The sequence below is a fragment of the Muscardinus avellanarius genome (genome assembly GCF_963383645.1).
Source record: "Muscardinus avellanarius genome assembly, chromosome: 15".
NCBI classification, from domain to species: domain Eukaryota; kingdom Metazoa; phylum Chordata; class Mammalia; order Rodentia; family Gliridae; genus Muscardinus; species Muscardinus avellanarius.
The window spans coordinates 88,136,316-88,152,016 of record NC_137801.1 but is presented as its reverse complement, the minus strand read 5'-3'; the positions used below and the strand labels follow the sequence as shown (position 1 = coordinate 88,152,016).

Here is a 15,701-nt window from a genome sequence, read left to right as displayed (position 1 = left end):
ATTAAAATTTACCAATTTCAAGTATATAGTCAATGAGTTTTGGCAAATGCATGTTGTCAGATAACCCCTAGCACAATCTAGATATAGAACATTTCCACCCCAAGGAAGTTCCTTCAATCCCTTCCCCCCCAAACCTGGCTTCTGAACAAATACTTTTACTATAGGTTTGCCTCTTATATCATTTGATATAAATGGGATAATGCAGCCAAGCTACAACTCCAGCTTTTCTTATCTAGTTATTCATTTATTTTATCTTCAAGAAGGTTGCCGAGGGTATTGCCAAGCTGCTGAGGCCGGCCTCAGGACTGCAGTCCTCCTGCCTCGGCCTCCCGTGCCCTGGCATTACAGGTGCATCGCCTTGCCCACGGCCTGTCTCTCTAGCCTGGCTTCTGTCACTTACCAGAGTGTTTCTGAGACCCAGGCAAGCCGTGGTGTGTCAGTAGTTGATTCCTTTTCATTGTGAAGTTGGATTCCTTTGCTGGAAAAATATAATTTGTATCCATGATCCTGCTGCTGGAATTTTAGAGGGAGCTAGGTTTTGGCTGTTAGGAACAGAGCTTCTCTGAGCATGTTTCTGTGGGCATGCATGTTTAAGTAAGCAGCTTTGTTACGTATTGGTTAGGATTTGCTGCGTAGACAGCCATGCCCTTGTGAAGACCTGGGAGTAGAACGGCTGCTTCATGGTGGCATCCGTTTAACTTCATAAGCAACTTCACTGTTCACGGTCGCCGCAGCGCTCTGCATACAGCAAGGACCCCTCCCGTCTGGAGCGCTCCCTGTGCTGACCTCTGACCTGCCGGGCTCAGGACCTGGGCGGCCCCTGCCTGCCTGGGGTGGCTTTGGAGGGCAGCGGCCCTGAGCCCGCCCCTGCCCCCTGCAGCAGCACAGGACCTTGGTGGATAGGGAAAAGCTCTGGGGAGTGTTCAGCAGGTCTTCCAGAACCTTCCGCCTTCACTGGAACTGGCCCCTTCGCTGTCTGCGCCCCTGAGAGGTTCCCGTCTGAAGCCTCTGGCCCAGCCAGCCATCAGTCCCTGGTTTTCTCTGGATGCAACAGCTGAAAAGCTTAACATTCCACCCATGGAGCTTCTGTAACACTGGATAGAGCCCTGGATTCTACTTGGGCTGTCAGCACAGGGTTTCCCTCTCCTCCCTGCCCTCCCTGCCCTGGAGGGGACGCGAGCCCAAGATTCACCCACCAGAGTGCCAGGCCCTGGGCATCCAGAGCTCCAGGGAGGCAGGGTGCCTTCCAGCTCAGAGAGCACACATCTGGGAGTCAGAAACGGGGTGGGGGGAGGTAGATAAATTGAGTCAACTTTCTAGTTAAGTATTATTTTCTTGAGCACGCATGCACATGCAACACACGTACAGGTTTATTATTTATTTATTTTTTGTGGTACTGGAGGTGGAACCCAGGGGCTTTCTACCTCCGGGCTCTATTCCCAGACCTCTTTTTCTATTTTATTTGGAAACAGGGTCTCACTAGGTTGCTGAGAGCCTCACTCAGTAGCTGAGGCTGGCTTTGAACCTGCGCGATCCTCCTGTCTCAGCCTCCCAAACACGGGGATGACAAGCGTGCGCCGCCACGCCCGGCCAGGTAAAAGTTTAAATACTGAACCATTAGGTTTTCAAAACAAAGAGATCAAGAAGGAACAAAGAAAATTCAGAGGCGCCAAAATTCACTCCTTCTCTGGTCAGGTGCGCGTCTCCCTCCCGCTCCACCAGGACGACCTGCCCCGTGACTTCCTGATGAGCTTGCCTTTCTCTTCTTGGTGTTTTCTTCCTTATTTTCTTCTAGCTGTGTGTTTCCATTTCTTTCCCACTGAAAATTGACCAGGAAAAGGGCTCCTTCCTTGGGCGACTGGGGGAAAGGCCACCCAAAGCTGCCTTACGCAGAGAAGACCCACAGAAGTGACCATTGGCCAGAGAAGGGCCAGCAGCGCGCTGCGGCCCCTGTCCCCACGCGTCCGTCGTTTCTTCACACCGCGCAGACATGGAGAGCAATTCCTATGGTGTCCCGGGGTTCAGCAAGCCCCTGAGCCCCCACTTGAGAGGCAGTGGGAGCCCCTGGTCACAGGGAAGGAAGGGGGGAGGTGCCTGTCGCCCTGGGGTTCAGGTCTGTGGAATGCTCCAGCGGTGAGCGGCCCTGTTGAAACAATCTCACGGTGCCTGTGCGCTGCCCTCCCCTTCAAATCACCTCTCGTATGTCGCAGGGTCGGCCATGGCTGGTGGCCATGTTTGGTGTGTAAAGCCTTTACACAAACACGGGAGTGGCCTCGCCTTGCTGGCCCCTGCCTTCACCCACCTGACGAAGCGCGCGGGCCGCGGGGCCGGCCTGCCGGTGCTGGGACTTCTTCTCTGCCGGGTTCTTCTCGGTTCTTCTCGGCCGGCCCCAGCGCGTCTCAGCAATTGTGTTTCTTCTGTCAATTTGGCAGGTGATGACCAAGAAGGAGGACTTCTTTCGTGCCTGGAACTCGTGTCTGCACCACGCCACGTCCCTATCCCTGGCACACACGCACAGAGGTCAGTTGGCTCTTGGCGAGGGCTCTTGGTTGGGCGGCTCTTCCTGGAACAGGACTTTGCAGAGAAAAGACAGTGCTCACAGCAGCGGGAGCCTCATGCTGGGTTTAGGGCCCAGAAATCCCCAGAACTGCTCACCTAACACACACTGAGGACCACAAGCGCACCAGACGGGAGCCAGCCGGCAAGACCGGCCCTCCGGAGGCGGCCCTTTGCCCAGCCACACTGTCCTAGATGAGAAGCTGCGTGGACACTGACACGGCAGGGTGCTTCCATAGGGCCGCTGCCAAAGGGCTCTTGGTACCAGAACCTTAAGCCTGGCCCTTGCCTCAGCCAGGAGCCACTCAGCCCCTCCATCCCCGGCTCTCAGCCAGGGGCAGTTTCTCCGTGGAGGTGGCATTTGGCATTGTTCTGAGGCAGTTGGGGGTGTCTGAAGGGGGTCGCATTGCTGGTGGTCGAATCCAGGGATACTGCCAAATATTCAACAGCGCAGGCAAGACTCCACACCGAGTCACCCAGCCCAACCTGTCAGTGACATGGAGACGAGGAACGTGGGCTTTCACTCTGGCCTAAAAAGACCAAAGCTACCAAGGAAAGGGGGCGATGGTGCCTGGGAAAGTCCATGGCATTATCGCTGGGGTCCTTGATCCATCTCAGGAAGCGCCGCTAGTCACCGTTGTGACCTTGCTGTGTGGGGTGCTGAGAGATGGCAGGTGGCACTGGGCCCGCCGCTGTGCTGGGGAAGGGGTCCTACGCCCGGGCACCGCCGGCCTCGGCGGCCAGGGCTGGGCTGGGTCACATCCGCAAGGCTGGACGCGTGGTGCGCCTGGACACTGTCTCGTGGGGTGACTTCCCGACTGATGTCACGGAGTAGGGACAGTATTCTGGTAACACACGTGTTGGACCCAAGCCCCCTGCCTGCCCACCACCTCCCCACGAGCAGTTTCGGGGGTCAGTATGCAATGGCCTTCTGATTCTGACTGGGTTCCTTCTGCGAGGGGAAAGAGGAGGACAGGGATGGCGGGCCGGGCCAGGCGGAAGCCGCCTCCACCACGGGCCACGAAGATCCAGGTTGTGTTCTCTCAGTAGCAGACCCAGAAATTCTACCCACACACCCACAGTGTGTCAGGGAAACGGGTCCGTCTTGGCTGAACTCAGAAATGACTGCTGTGTAAACCAGAATGTCAGTTTCTTCATATGAGCTCGACCCAACTGCCGATATCTGCACGGGGCCGTCTCCTCCGCAGGCAGCGCTCCACGTGGCGCTCGGTAGCAGTTGGGAGGCCGAGCAGGCCGTGGCTGTGTCACTCGTGGCCTCCTCCTGGCTGCAGTTCTGAGTGACCCTGAGACCCTCCGCTGGCCCTGGAGCCCACAGCCTGTGTCCCTGGAATGACTTGGTGTCTTTTTCTTTTTTAGTACTGAGGATGGAACCCAGGGCCATTCTATCTCTGAGCAACACCCCCAGTCCTATTTTTTAAAAATCCTTTATTTTGAAACAGTGTCTCACTAAGTAGCTGAGGCTGGCCGCAAGCCTTCCATCCTCCTGTCGCAGCCTCCCAAGTACCGGGATTACAAAACCTGGCTTGGTGCCTTGGTTCCAGCCTCACCCCTGAGAAATGAGTGCAAACCACCCCTTTTCTCTCTGAGGGTTGTTTTTCATATTGGTTGACCTGGTGGAAATTTATCCGGGCTGTGGAGCAGCACCCAAGACGCCCCTATGCGGGCAGGTGTGTCCCAGGCTGTTTACTGGCTTTGCTCTTGGGGTCCTGGGGCCCAGGGGCTGGATTCCTCCCTCTGGGCCCCTGTGTACTGACCTCAGATAGGGCTCCCCCTGGAATGCCGGGTAAACAGCTTCCAAATGCTCAGATGTGCGTATGTTTGCAAAGGAGAGTGTTGAAGGGCATCACGCCGTCACCTTCATCCTAGGGACCCCGCAGCCGAGCCTCACTGAGGGCTGACCCAGGCTTAGTGTAGGATGGAGAATGTGGGCCCCGGAGTCAGGCCGCCTGGCCCAGACGCCGGCTTTATCTCCACCTGCGTCATGGTTCCGACAAGTTCCCCACCCTCTCTGAGGTTCAGTTGGGTCCTCACTGACAGAATAGTATTTGCCTCATGAGCTGTTGGAAAGATTAAACACCCCGACCCTCCTAGTCCTCGCCTTAGCATCTGGTAAGACGCCGGTAGTGTTCAGAAAAAGCTTATTACTCATAACCACTACTCTACAGAAACCTTAGTCCTCACATCCAAAGTACAGCAGGCAGATCCTTATTCCAGAAGAAGAAAGAGAAGGAGGAGGAGGAGGAGGAGGAGGAGGAGGAGGAGGAGGAGGAGGAGAAGAAGAAGAAGAAGAAGAAGAAGAAGAAGAAGAAGAAGAAGAAGAAGAAGAAGAAGAAGAAGAAATAGTAGTAGTAGTACTAGTAGTAGTTTAGTCTCAATGCATGAGGTGTTAACACCAGGACAAAATGTCAAGAATTTGATATCATCAAGGACAAAGAAATGCAAATCGACTTGGAACCTTTTATTATAATGTAACCACGGTAGCAAACACGATTGTTTCAGGTTCAAGGTCAGATAAAGAGAAGATCTAGATGTGTAAAGTATAAGAAGAAAAAGAATAAGAATCCGTTTAACGACAACAGTTAGAAAGCCCAGGGATAAGCCAGGCGTGGTGGCACACACCTATAATTCCAGCACTTGGGAGGCCGAGGCCGAAGGATCATAGGTCCGAGGCCAGCCTCAGAAATTTAGTGAGACCCTCAGCAACTTACTGAGACCCTGTTTCAAAATGAAAAGTAAAAAGGGGCTGGGGGTATAGTTCAGAGATAGAGTCCCCTCTGGGTTCAATCTCAGAAAGAGAGAGAGAGAGAGAGAGAGGAAGAAGAAAAGCAAACCCTGGGATGGGGTGAAGTGGAGAAACCCACCGTGTAGGGCTTCATGCAGAGAACTAAGAGGTCCTAATGGGCGTGCGCTGAACGCGGGGCAGCCAGGACGGCGTGGCGCTGCCCTCCGGCAGAGGTCTGCGGGGGGGGCTCTATCTGGGGTGACCGGCCCAGATGCTGCCTTTGGAGCCTTTCCGGGGAGCAGAGCCTGGGAGGGGAGACGAGGACCCTCCGAGTCACCCCACTGAAAGGGAACTCGGAATCCAGCTGGGTTAAGGACCAAATGGGAGGCCTTCTGGCAGGGCTCGCGCCTGTCACCGGAAGACTAGGAAAGCCATGTTTGAAATCAAACTGCTGAGCAGTGTCCAGGGGAGGGATAGAACCGTCCCAGTGATGAATTGCTGGTTTTCTGTGATGCCCATTTTTATCCTGCCCTAGAAAGAGCAGTTCTGAAGTCTGGTGGCTTTTGAACCCCCGGGGCGGACCAATTTCTAAGCGGAAAAGAAGCAGCAAGCGTGGTGAAGTCAGCGGTGGCAGCCGCCCTTTCCCAGCTCTGTGCAGAACCCTCTCCTGCTTTCTTCCTCTCGGAGCGGGAGCGACCCCCATTATGCAGCAGGAAGTCCTTTTCTGGTTCTTAATGAAGAGCCTAATAATTTAGAGCGTTCGCATTAAGAGCAGGTTGTAATTATAATGAGAACGTAAAATGCTGTGGGATTCTGCCTATTGAGGATTCATCCAGGCGCCTCTCAAGGACGCATGTGTTTTGAAATGAGCCTTTTCTTGTTATCAAAAAAACACAGGATGGCATGCATTATTGAAGTCTCAGTCCCGCGTTCCCTCCACTAGTGTCTGTTTCAATAATCTTCCGGGGCGAGCGTTTTCCTCCCGTGCTGACGGGGTTATTCTTCATACAAACCGCATGCACCTTGTTTGAGCTTTGGGGTTTGTTTTCTTGGGAATTAGGAAAATGCACGTATTCCCTCCTTGAATATGCATTGCATTACGCAAGCGCAGGAATGCTAAGGGCCACAGCTTTCCCCGGAAGTGGTTCCAAAGTCACCCAAGACCCTGGTCCCCTCCGCTGGAGGGCAGACCAGATCTGGGTGGAGCCCCAAGTTCCAGGTCAATATACGCTTTATTTTTCCTTTTGGTACTTGGGATTGAACCCAGGGACATTCTACCTCCAGGCTATACCCCCAGCCCTTTTGGGGTTTTGTTTGGAACAGAGTCTCCCTAAGTGGCTGAGGCTGGCCTTGAACCTGCGATCTTCCTGTCTCAGCCTCCCATGTCCTGGGATTCCAGGTGTGTGCCACTGAGCCTGCGCAAGGCAGTCTTGGAATAACAGTGTCTGTAATGATGCACTGTTACTGCTGGAGGTGTGTGAGTGTGTGTGTGTGTGTGTGTGTGTGTGTGTGTTCATTCAAAGGCATGAACCAGAGGGCCCAGGTCATCTGTGACCACATGTGCCTTCCTTCCCACCAGCCCCCATCTGAGGGACACACTTTAGGGTGGTCCTCCACTCAAGACCCCATCCAGGTAGTCTGAAGGGAGCGGATCCTTCTTCCCTTCCCTGCACCCGCCTCTCTTTGGGCCCCATTAAATATGTGGGTGGAAGCCGGGCGTGGTGGCGCAGGCTTGTAATCCCAGCGCTTGGGAGGCTGAGACAGGAGGACCGCACAGGTTCAAAGCCAGCCTCAGCTACTTAGTGAGGCTCTCAGCAACTTAGTGAGAACTTGTTTCAAAATAAAATATAAAATAGATCTGGGAGAGGTAGTAAGAACCTCTGGGTTCCACCCCCAGTACCACAAAAATTTTTTTAAAAACTGTGTAGGCGGGAAAGTTAGCCGGTTTAAAAACAAAATATAAAATAGGTCTGGAAGTATAGCCTGGAGGTAGAAGAACCTCTGGGTTCCAACCCCAGTGTCATAAAAAATTAAAAAAATAATGTGGGTGGGAAAGTCGGCCAGGGGTCTAGGGAGCAGAGACAGGCAGGCGTTACTGACTTCCGGATGCACTGACCAGGTCACAGAGGCCCCAGCGCTGGGATGAGGGCAGGCCCCGGCTTTCTTTTCTCTGTCCCTGTGCGTGGCTCCAGTGGGCGGGCGCAAGCGGCCTCTGGGAGCACGGGTTCCCCCATGGTGCGCATAGCGGCCAGGGAGCAGCTGTGCCCTCGGTGGAGTACAGGAGTCAGGGCCCTTGGGCCTGTCAGGCCTGAAGTCTGAGGCCCCAGGAGGTGCCACATGGGGAGTGCCACGGCAGGACGTACCATCAGCGTGCGCAGGAGCGCCTGGTGACTCAGTGATGGCTTCTAATCGGTGTGCAAGGAACTGTGTGCCAACATACAAGATGGCTCTTTCAAAGAAGAAGAAGAAATGGGACTGAACTGGAGGCTCCACAGGGAGCTGGCACCTGGCGGGCGCGTAGCCTCGCCACGCTGGGTTGGATTCTGGCCCCCGAGCAGGTCAGTCAGAAAGGAAGGAGCACGCTCAGGCCACGGACCGGCCCGCGAAGGCCCCGGGGGCTCCATGCCGGCTTCCTTCTGGAAACCCGCCTTCTCCCAGGTGGGTCAGCTGAAGGCTCCACGCACGCAGGCCCAGAGCCCCGGTCACCGGGCACGTGAGAGCTGGCCCCGAAGGCCAGCGTCCTTGGGCGCGCCGACTCTCCTCTCGGAAGAGCGAGGCTGCGCCGGCCGTGTGCCACACGGGACCCACGGACTCTGATTCACTGGGAAGAAAGGAAGGGCGGCGCCCGCGCCCTGGCATGTGCTCCGTGCGGCCGTTGGGAGCGGCGCGCAGCTGCTGTCGTTGGGCAGGCACGCGTGGATGTCGCCATCTCCGGGCCTCGGGTCCTGGCCACAGCGGTCCCGACCGCTCAAGCCTTCGCTTCGCACCGAAGCTTGGGATTGGTTGATTCTCCACAGCAACCTCGCCGCGTCCACGGAGGACAGTGAGGCCCAGGGAGGCCGAGGACGCGGCCTGAGGTCACGAGCTGCCACGCTCGAGTCCAGCAGACTGCGCTCTCTGCCCGCGCGGGCCCTTCGCCCTGGGCAGCGCAGCGCCGTACGGAGTGGAGGAGAACGGTCCTCCCGCCCGGCCCACCAGCGGCTGGAAGACCCGCCGCAGGTGATGAATGGCAGAGTGCCGGCGGCTTCACGCCGAGCCCGCTGAGCCCGACACCTAGCGCGTTTCAAAGGCAGGTTAGCGCCGCGCGCCTCGGCAGAGATGGCAAAGGGCGAACAGAACAAAGGCCGGCGTGCCGGGACGAGAGCGCGAGCTTCCCCGTGTAATTAGTTTTAAGAATAAAACTTTCTCCACTGTGAATAAAAATAGGAGTGTAGGAACAACTTTCTTGTCTTAACCATAGCAACTCCAGATAGGATTCTATATTTTTCAAAAATTATCCCATACCACATATTGTAAAGTTAAACATATCGCCAATAAACATAAATTTAAATTTAGGTTTTAAAGAACAGCATGTTCTAATCTTGAAAACATTTAGCAAATAACCTTTGCGTTCACATGAGCCACCCACACAAAAACCAAAATGAACTGCAGAGAAAAAAAAACATAGAAAAAGCCACTGTCTGTTGACAGCCAGATTTTCCTTCAGCTTTTGAGTTTTTCATCTATAAATAATCTGTGGGTTTCAAACCTGACCGTTTTCTCCATCAGTGCCTCCTGGCATGTTCTCCCTTTAGTGTGTCTTAAAAACAGGAATTATTCGTGTAAATCAGAGAAATGACGGAGTTCTTGGAGGGAGCCCTTTAAGACTCACGCTCTGGAGACACAGACCGAGTCAGGACGAGGTATTAGGACGGTGGATCCTTTCTCCAGGACGAGGTATTAGGACAGTGGATCCTTTCTCCAGGACGAGGTATTAGGATGGTGGATCCTTTCTCCAGCGTATCTGTTTATCTTTTGTGAAATCTTGAGTCTGATAAATCACCAGAGATAAAAACATCATTTTTAACTTATCATAGATCCCAAATGCCAGGAGGAAAAAGAGTGCCGTGTCTTCTCGCCACCGACTCACCTCTCTCCTGGCTTGTGACTTAGGAGGTTTTATTTGCAGAGCAAACATAATGCTCTGTTAATCTGAAAATGATGGCCTTTGCCAGCTTTCCAAAACGCTCCCCCTGGCCGCTCCTCGGGTGTAGGCCAGCGGCTTGCCGCAGTGGATCAGAGTCCTTTGCCGTGTGCAGGCTGCAGGTGGGCACGCCTGCAGCCCATGGAGAAGGTCACCCCGGGACCGTGCCCGGTGGGGTCCCGGGCTGGTCTCCATTGCGGGCCCCGGCCCAGGGGTGCAGAGAGACGCTGAAGGGACATTCTGGGGTAGGGTTTCTGAGCGAGACGGCCCAGGCGCGGGCCCATCAGGGCCACTGAACTGCAGGCCTAGGGGCCCGCTTCGGTCTTACCAGTGCGTGTCAGAGGAGAGCCAGGCGGCGAGAGCGTGTGTCCTGGGGTGTGCATTGCCTGTCTCATTTCTTCCCCGATTTGCAACATGTCAGAATAAAATTTATTCCAGCTGCAGCTGCTTCCCTGAGTTGTAGGTATCTCTCATTTTGCAAGGTCTTTTGAGGAAATGGCTGAGGGAAAATGGTCAGACGGAAGGAAAGAGTGTGTGTGTGTGTGTGTGTGTGTGTGTGTGTGTTTTGTCTTACTGTATGTGTGCACGTGCGTGTGTGTCTTGTTCTCACTGGGCAGTATGTATGTGCGTGCGTGTGTGAGCACACGTGCATGCCTGCACTGGGCACTGAACCCAGGGACATTCTGCCTCTGAGCTACACCCTAGATCTTTACATTTTGTTTCAAAGTTGATGAGGCTGGCCTCGAACTTGCCAACCTCCTGTCTCAGCCTCCCAGGGACTGGGGTGATAGGTTTGGGCCACCACACCGACTGGGGGGAACGTGTTTCATGTTCATTTTCTTGCCACTTAGGTGGCGGGCTCCTGTCCTGTTCCTCAGGCCTCCTCTCATCACGAGAAGGTGAGATGGACAGCTGGATCAGAACGGGTGTAAGAGTGCTCGCAGGAGGGCCAGTTGGTGCCCTGCAGGGACCAGCACCCGAGTGCCACAGGGCAGGTAGGACAGCGTGTGGGGCAGTGCCCGCGGCACCCCAGGCTGCCTGTCTTGCTCTTACTGGCAGCCAGGCCCCCGAGCCAGCTGCGGAGGTGGCGGGAGCCCGTGCCACTCATCTTGAAGCCCCCACCTAGAAGTCGGGAGGGAGGGGAAGGACATGAACCGTCATCTTGTCCGGAGCGAAGCATGGGGACAAGGAGATGGGCCGCCAGGGTGTCCACAGCCTCCTCCCCTTGGGGGCTCCTCGAAGGCAGAGTGGGCGAGACGGCGGCGGCCCTGCGAGGGTGCTTCGGCCGCTCTGCAGGCTGGGCCTTGGCTTTGGGCATGTTGGATGTGACCCGGGTCAAATGGAGTCTGCTAAGAGGCAGGCCCGTCTTCTGAGCCCACTCCTGATGTCAGGACAGCTCGGACCTCTGAGAGCAAAGGCTGACTCAGAAAGAGAAGCTGCGATGTTAATCTTTTTATTGTCTCTGAGCGCATTTTGACTAGGTAAGAGCAAATATTTAGACATGGAAGAAATAAAATTGTCTCGTTTGAACCTGCTTTCCTGTCGTTCTGACAACATGCAGGAGGAAAGGTTCGTCTGGGCTCATGGTTTCCGAGGCGCGGTCCACAGTCGGCCAGCTCCAAGGCAGACATCATGGCGGCGCGGCTGGGTTGAGGAAAGCTGAGCTTAACTCAATGACCAGAAGCAGAGAGAGACAGGAAGTGGCCAGGGTCAGATAGAGGTGGCCATGGCCCGGTGGCCACCTCCTCCCCAGCCAACCCCCCTGCCTGCCTTCCAGCCCGGAACCCACCCAGGTCCTTGGCCCATCGGTGATTTAATACTGATTGAGAGGAGAGCCGTGATTTGGTGATTTCACCTCCGAGCGTGTTTGCATCGCTGACACTTGGGCAGTCTGTATTCAAACCAGAACACCGCCTGAAGAATTCCAGCGTATGGGTGTCACTGAAAACTACAGATATGTACCACACGTCCTGATATCTTGGGGTCTAAGAGTAGAATGCTAGAACGTCCTTATAATACGGTGGGCTGACTCTGCCTCCCCTGGGGTCTGTGGAGGTCAGATGGAGCCTGCGGGAGGTCAGTGGATGTGCGTGGCTGGACGGGTCTGTGGGCTTCAGAAGCATGAACACAGCTCTGAGTCCAGCGATAAGAGGCCCATCTAGACAGGTTAGCTCAGTGCAAATCTTCCTCTGTCAAGACAAGTGGATGTAATCTGAGGCTGGCAGAGAATCATCTTCAAAGCTGAAATAATAGTCGAACAGCATGCAGGCGAGACGTTCTGTATTTTGGGGGCCTCTTTAAATCAAAATAAAAAATTGATGCTGGGCCTGGTAGCACACGCCTGTAATCCCAGTGCTTGTGATGCTGAGTCAGGGCAAAGAGGGTCACAGGTTCAAGGACAGCCTCAGCAGGTAGTGAGACGGTCATCAACTCAGTGAGGCCCTGTTTCAAAATAAAAACAAAATAGGGCTGGGGGTGTCGCTCAGAGGTAGAATGCCCCTGGGTTCAATCTCCAGTACTATACTGCATAATAATAATAACAATAATAATATTAATAATAATGAGTGCTTGTAACATGAGTTGTCTCTGACGAGCGCTGGGTCATGGCTATAGAGAAGGGGATGGTTTCTGGAAATTGTCTCCATGAACACCTCTAGGGCTTTCGTGGCCAGGTAAAGGGATCGCTAAAACATTTGTTTATATGCCTTCTTGGGCTTCCTTCCATCACTGTTTTGAAAAGGTAGCTTGAGTATGTTGACTCGATATGTTTGGGGGCGCTCATGGGGTCTGCTTGCACCAACGCTTGGGGCCGTCATGTTGACATCAGGGGACGCGCCACGCCAGTCACAAGGGACAGGCTCAGCACCGCCCAGGTAGAAAGGCGGGAGGAGTCCCGCACGGACACAGGAGGGGGCTGGGCTGGTCTTGGGGGCAGGATGGCCACGCCGTGGCTGAGCCTGGGACCTCTTGGTGGTTCAGGTAGAGCTTTGCTGACGCGTGGCCTCACACGCTGATGTGATCCTCGGCTCTCTCCTCTCGCAGTCACCCTGGAGCAGTTCTCCCTGGCGGTGAGGGGCTGTGCTGACCCTGAGGACCAGCTTTTGTTAATGAAGGTAGGTTATCAGATAAGCGCAGATTTCCTCGAGCCTCCCCGCATTTTTTATTGCCCTGCAGAGAGTTGTGTCTCCCGGCAGGAGTAGATTTATCATCTCTGGATCCCGCGCCCCGTGGGGATGCGCCAGTCGGAGGCGGGTGGGCGGGCTGCTGGTTAATGAGCACAGCCGGGTCCTGGGAGCCCAGAAATGACAGGAAAGTGGGTGTCGACCCGGCGCGGGGATCGAGTTGCCTCTCCAGAGGGCTCGGCCGGTTCTAGTTAAACTCATCTGACAGTCTTGGTTCTTCTAGCAGATTTATGAGGCTTGGCCCAATTCCCACTCTACTTTTTAATTAAGACAAAGGTTGGCATACTCCCTTGCCATCACTCTACGGAATGCCACGCAAATTAGACTCCTCACGTGAGCCAGTGGGGCGGACGCCTGCGTCACGAGTCGTCGGCCCGCGAGTGGAAGGCGGGTTTCTTTTCTACTCAGTATCAATTGTTTCATTTCCTTCCAAATGACAGGAGCCGAGGTGTCCCGGCCGCTGGCCTGTGGGTTTAATTAAACTTTGTCTTTGAAGACAGAAAGTAGTGGCAGCCGAGGTCACACCCACACACGCCCCTCCACCTGCGCCAGGCTCCCGTTGTCACCGAGACACTGAGCAAACTGACCTTGAGGCCCACGAGTTTCCGTGACGAAATTTCCTTTCAGTGCACGGCATGTACCAGGAGTGGCATTTCTTGACCCAAACGGCGGTTTCTTTCCCAGTGTCCTCTGACTTCAGAAATGGGTGGGGGGAAAAAAAGAAGGGGTCAGGGCGTGGGCTTTTCAGCTCATTTGCCTGTGGTGTGGTATTTTGGTCTGTCTTTCTTTGGCTTTCGGCGATGCTAATTTGATCATGAAGAGGGGATGCAGATTCTAAGTGTGGGGTTTTTCCAGACCTGTTTCACACGGATCCTGGATGTCTGGCACATGGACTCGGCAGGGCGGGGAGTCGGCCACAGGCTAGCGTCTTGGTACTCTGAGTTTTCCTCTGCTGAGCCCCCATTCCCTGCTGCCGCAGCCTCGGGCCCTGGACGGCGCCCCTCTCTCTGTGCCTCGCTGTTCAGGGACACGAGGACGCAGGGCCTCTCTTCCATCCTTCTGGCGTTTCCTTCTTCTGCCTCTCCTTCGTACTTCTCTCCTGCCCGCTCCTCTGCCGTGGCCCTTCTGCTGGAGGTGAAACTCTCTGCCCTGCCTGGCACTGCGGGTGAGTCCCAGCTGCAGGTCATCCGGGGATCTCAGAGATGGCGTGGGGTGGAGAAAGCAGGGCCCACGCGGGCTGTGAGTCCACACCCAGGCTGATTCTAGCCTGACTTTCTTCCCCTCCTGCTGCCCCGGCTGGCTTCTCTGAAGGCTCGGTTGGCAGCTGAGCCGGGCTGGGCAGAAGACGGCCCCAGCACGTGGCCTTCCCCGTGGTTTCTGCAGACTGCGGGACACAGTCGCCCAGGCGGAGTCTGTGGGTACTTTCACAGTCCTTACAGATATTGAAGGCAGCATCAAAGACGTTTCACTGAACTAAACGTGTGCTCCGTTCATAAGTACCGAAACTGTCTTAATATTTTTCCCAGGAGACGGAGGGTTTCTGGTGTGTGTTCTTTTGTTCTGAATGTCACCTTCGGGAGCCCACCGAGTGGAGGTGGCTGTGGCGCGCAGGGCCTCTGCAGCCGGGTGTGAGAATCTGGGGTGACGGGAGATGAGGGCCAGCGCTGTCTGTCGTGTTTGCTCCAGCTCACTTCGCAGATTACCTGCAATAAATCTAAACACTGAACTCAAGCTCATGAAAACTTGTTTGTGGCCAGAAACACAGTTCTAGGCCAAATGTGGTGTGTGTGTGTGTGTGTGTGTGTGTGTGTGTGTGTGTGTGTGTGTGGTGTGCTGGGGATGGAACCCAGGGGCATTCCACCTCTGAGCTACACCCCGAGCCCTGTTTATTTATTTATTATTTTGAAGCACGGTCTCACTAAATTGCTGAGGCTGGCCTCGAACCTGACATTCTCCTGTCTCAGCCTCCCACACACCTCTGTGCCTGGCTCAAATACGTTATGTTTCAAATTTCTATTTCTCCTGCCTGCTGTTGCATCTCTGTGCTGTCAGATATCACGGAGACCCGAGGATGAGCATTTGGCTCTGACCCGAAGAGGCGCTCAGTACACGGACCACCAAGGAGATGGGCAAGAGGAGCATGCGCCAAGGGCAGGTCCCCCGAGAAACACAGAGCCCACTGCCCCGTGACTCAGTTTCCCCCGGGCCAGGCAGAGGTCAAGGCTAGTACTGACTCACCATCTTTCCCACCCTGCAGCCCCGTGAAAAGACTAAGAAAGAGGTACTGAGGGGCGACGGGGTGTCACTGGGGGCTGGCGTTCAGCAAGGTGTAACTGCAACTTGAACCATAGAAAATACTTGGATTCCATGAATTCCTTGTTTGGCCCTTTTCACCCCAGGGTGTTCTACCTCGGAGCTACACGTCCAGCCCTTGTTATTTCTAAAACAGAGCCTTGCTAAGTTGCTGAGGGCCTCAGGAAGTCCTTTGAGGCCATCCTCAAAACTGCGATTCTCCTGCCTCGGCCTCCCACGTCCTGGGATTACAGGTGGGCGCCACCGCGCCCGGCTTCTGTTCGCCTTCTATCGCCCTACTTAACCCATCTCTTCACGTATTTGTAGTCCTGTGTGCCAGTTGCCTTTTCTGACCCTGGTGGCCACGGCCCTCGGGGAGCCCTCTGGTCCTGGGCGCCACCCGCCCTCCCTGGTGAGCACAGGTTCAGCCAGGCGCAGACCCAGAGGAGTCAGCCCAGCGGGTCTGTGCCCCGTCACAGACCGTCCCCATCCCGGTCCCGCCCCGACTGGGCCGTCGTCTCTGCCCCTCCGCCCTGGGGTGACCGCACCAGGCCCCTGTGTGCATCCACCCCAGCAGCACCTTTTAGAGTTGTCTCTCCTGTCCCTGAAGGGACACCTGGCCTTTGTCACTCAGCTGCACTGTCCAGCCAGCACTGCCAGGACCCAGCGCCACCAGTGCCGCCTCTCCCAGCCCAGTGCCCTCTTCTGATAAAAAGGGAAGGCGAGAAGGTGACCCGCAGACCCT

General features: G+C 55.2%; 1 protein-coding gene across 1 annotated transcript in view; it reads left to right on the top strand.

Annotated features, from left to right (window-relative positions):
* The window catches only part of ACOXL (acyl-CoA oxidase like), a gene marked incomplete at both ends in the record, with an annotated part of 233,611 nt that overhangs the window by 191,523 nt on the left and 26,387 nt on the right, over positions 1-15,701 (top strand). Inside the window, 2 exons of the mRNA XM_080711449.1 lie at positions 2,433-2,520; positions 12,525-12,595. Of these exons, the coding sequence (XP_080567575.1) occupies positions 2,433-2,520; positions 12,525-12,595 (159 nt within the window). The remainder of the gene's footprint in view (positions 1-2,432; positions 2,521-12,524; positions 12,596-15,701) is intronic.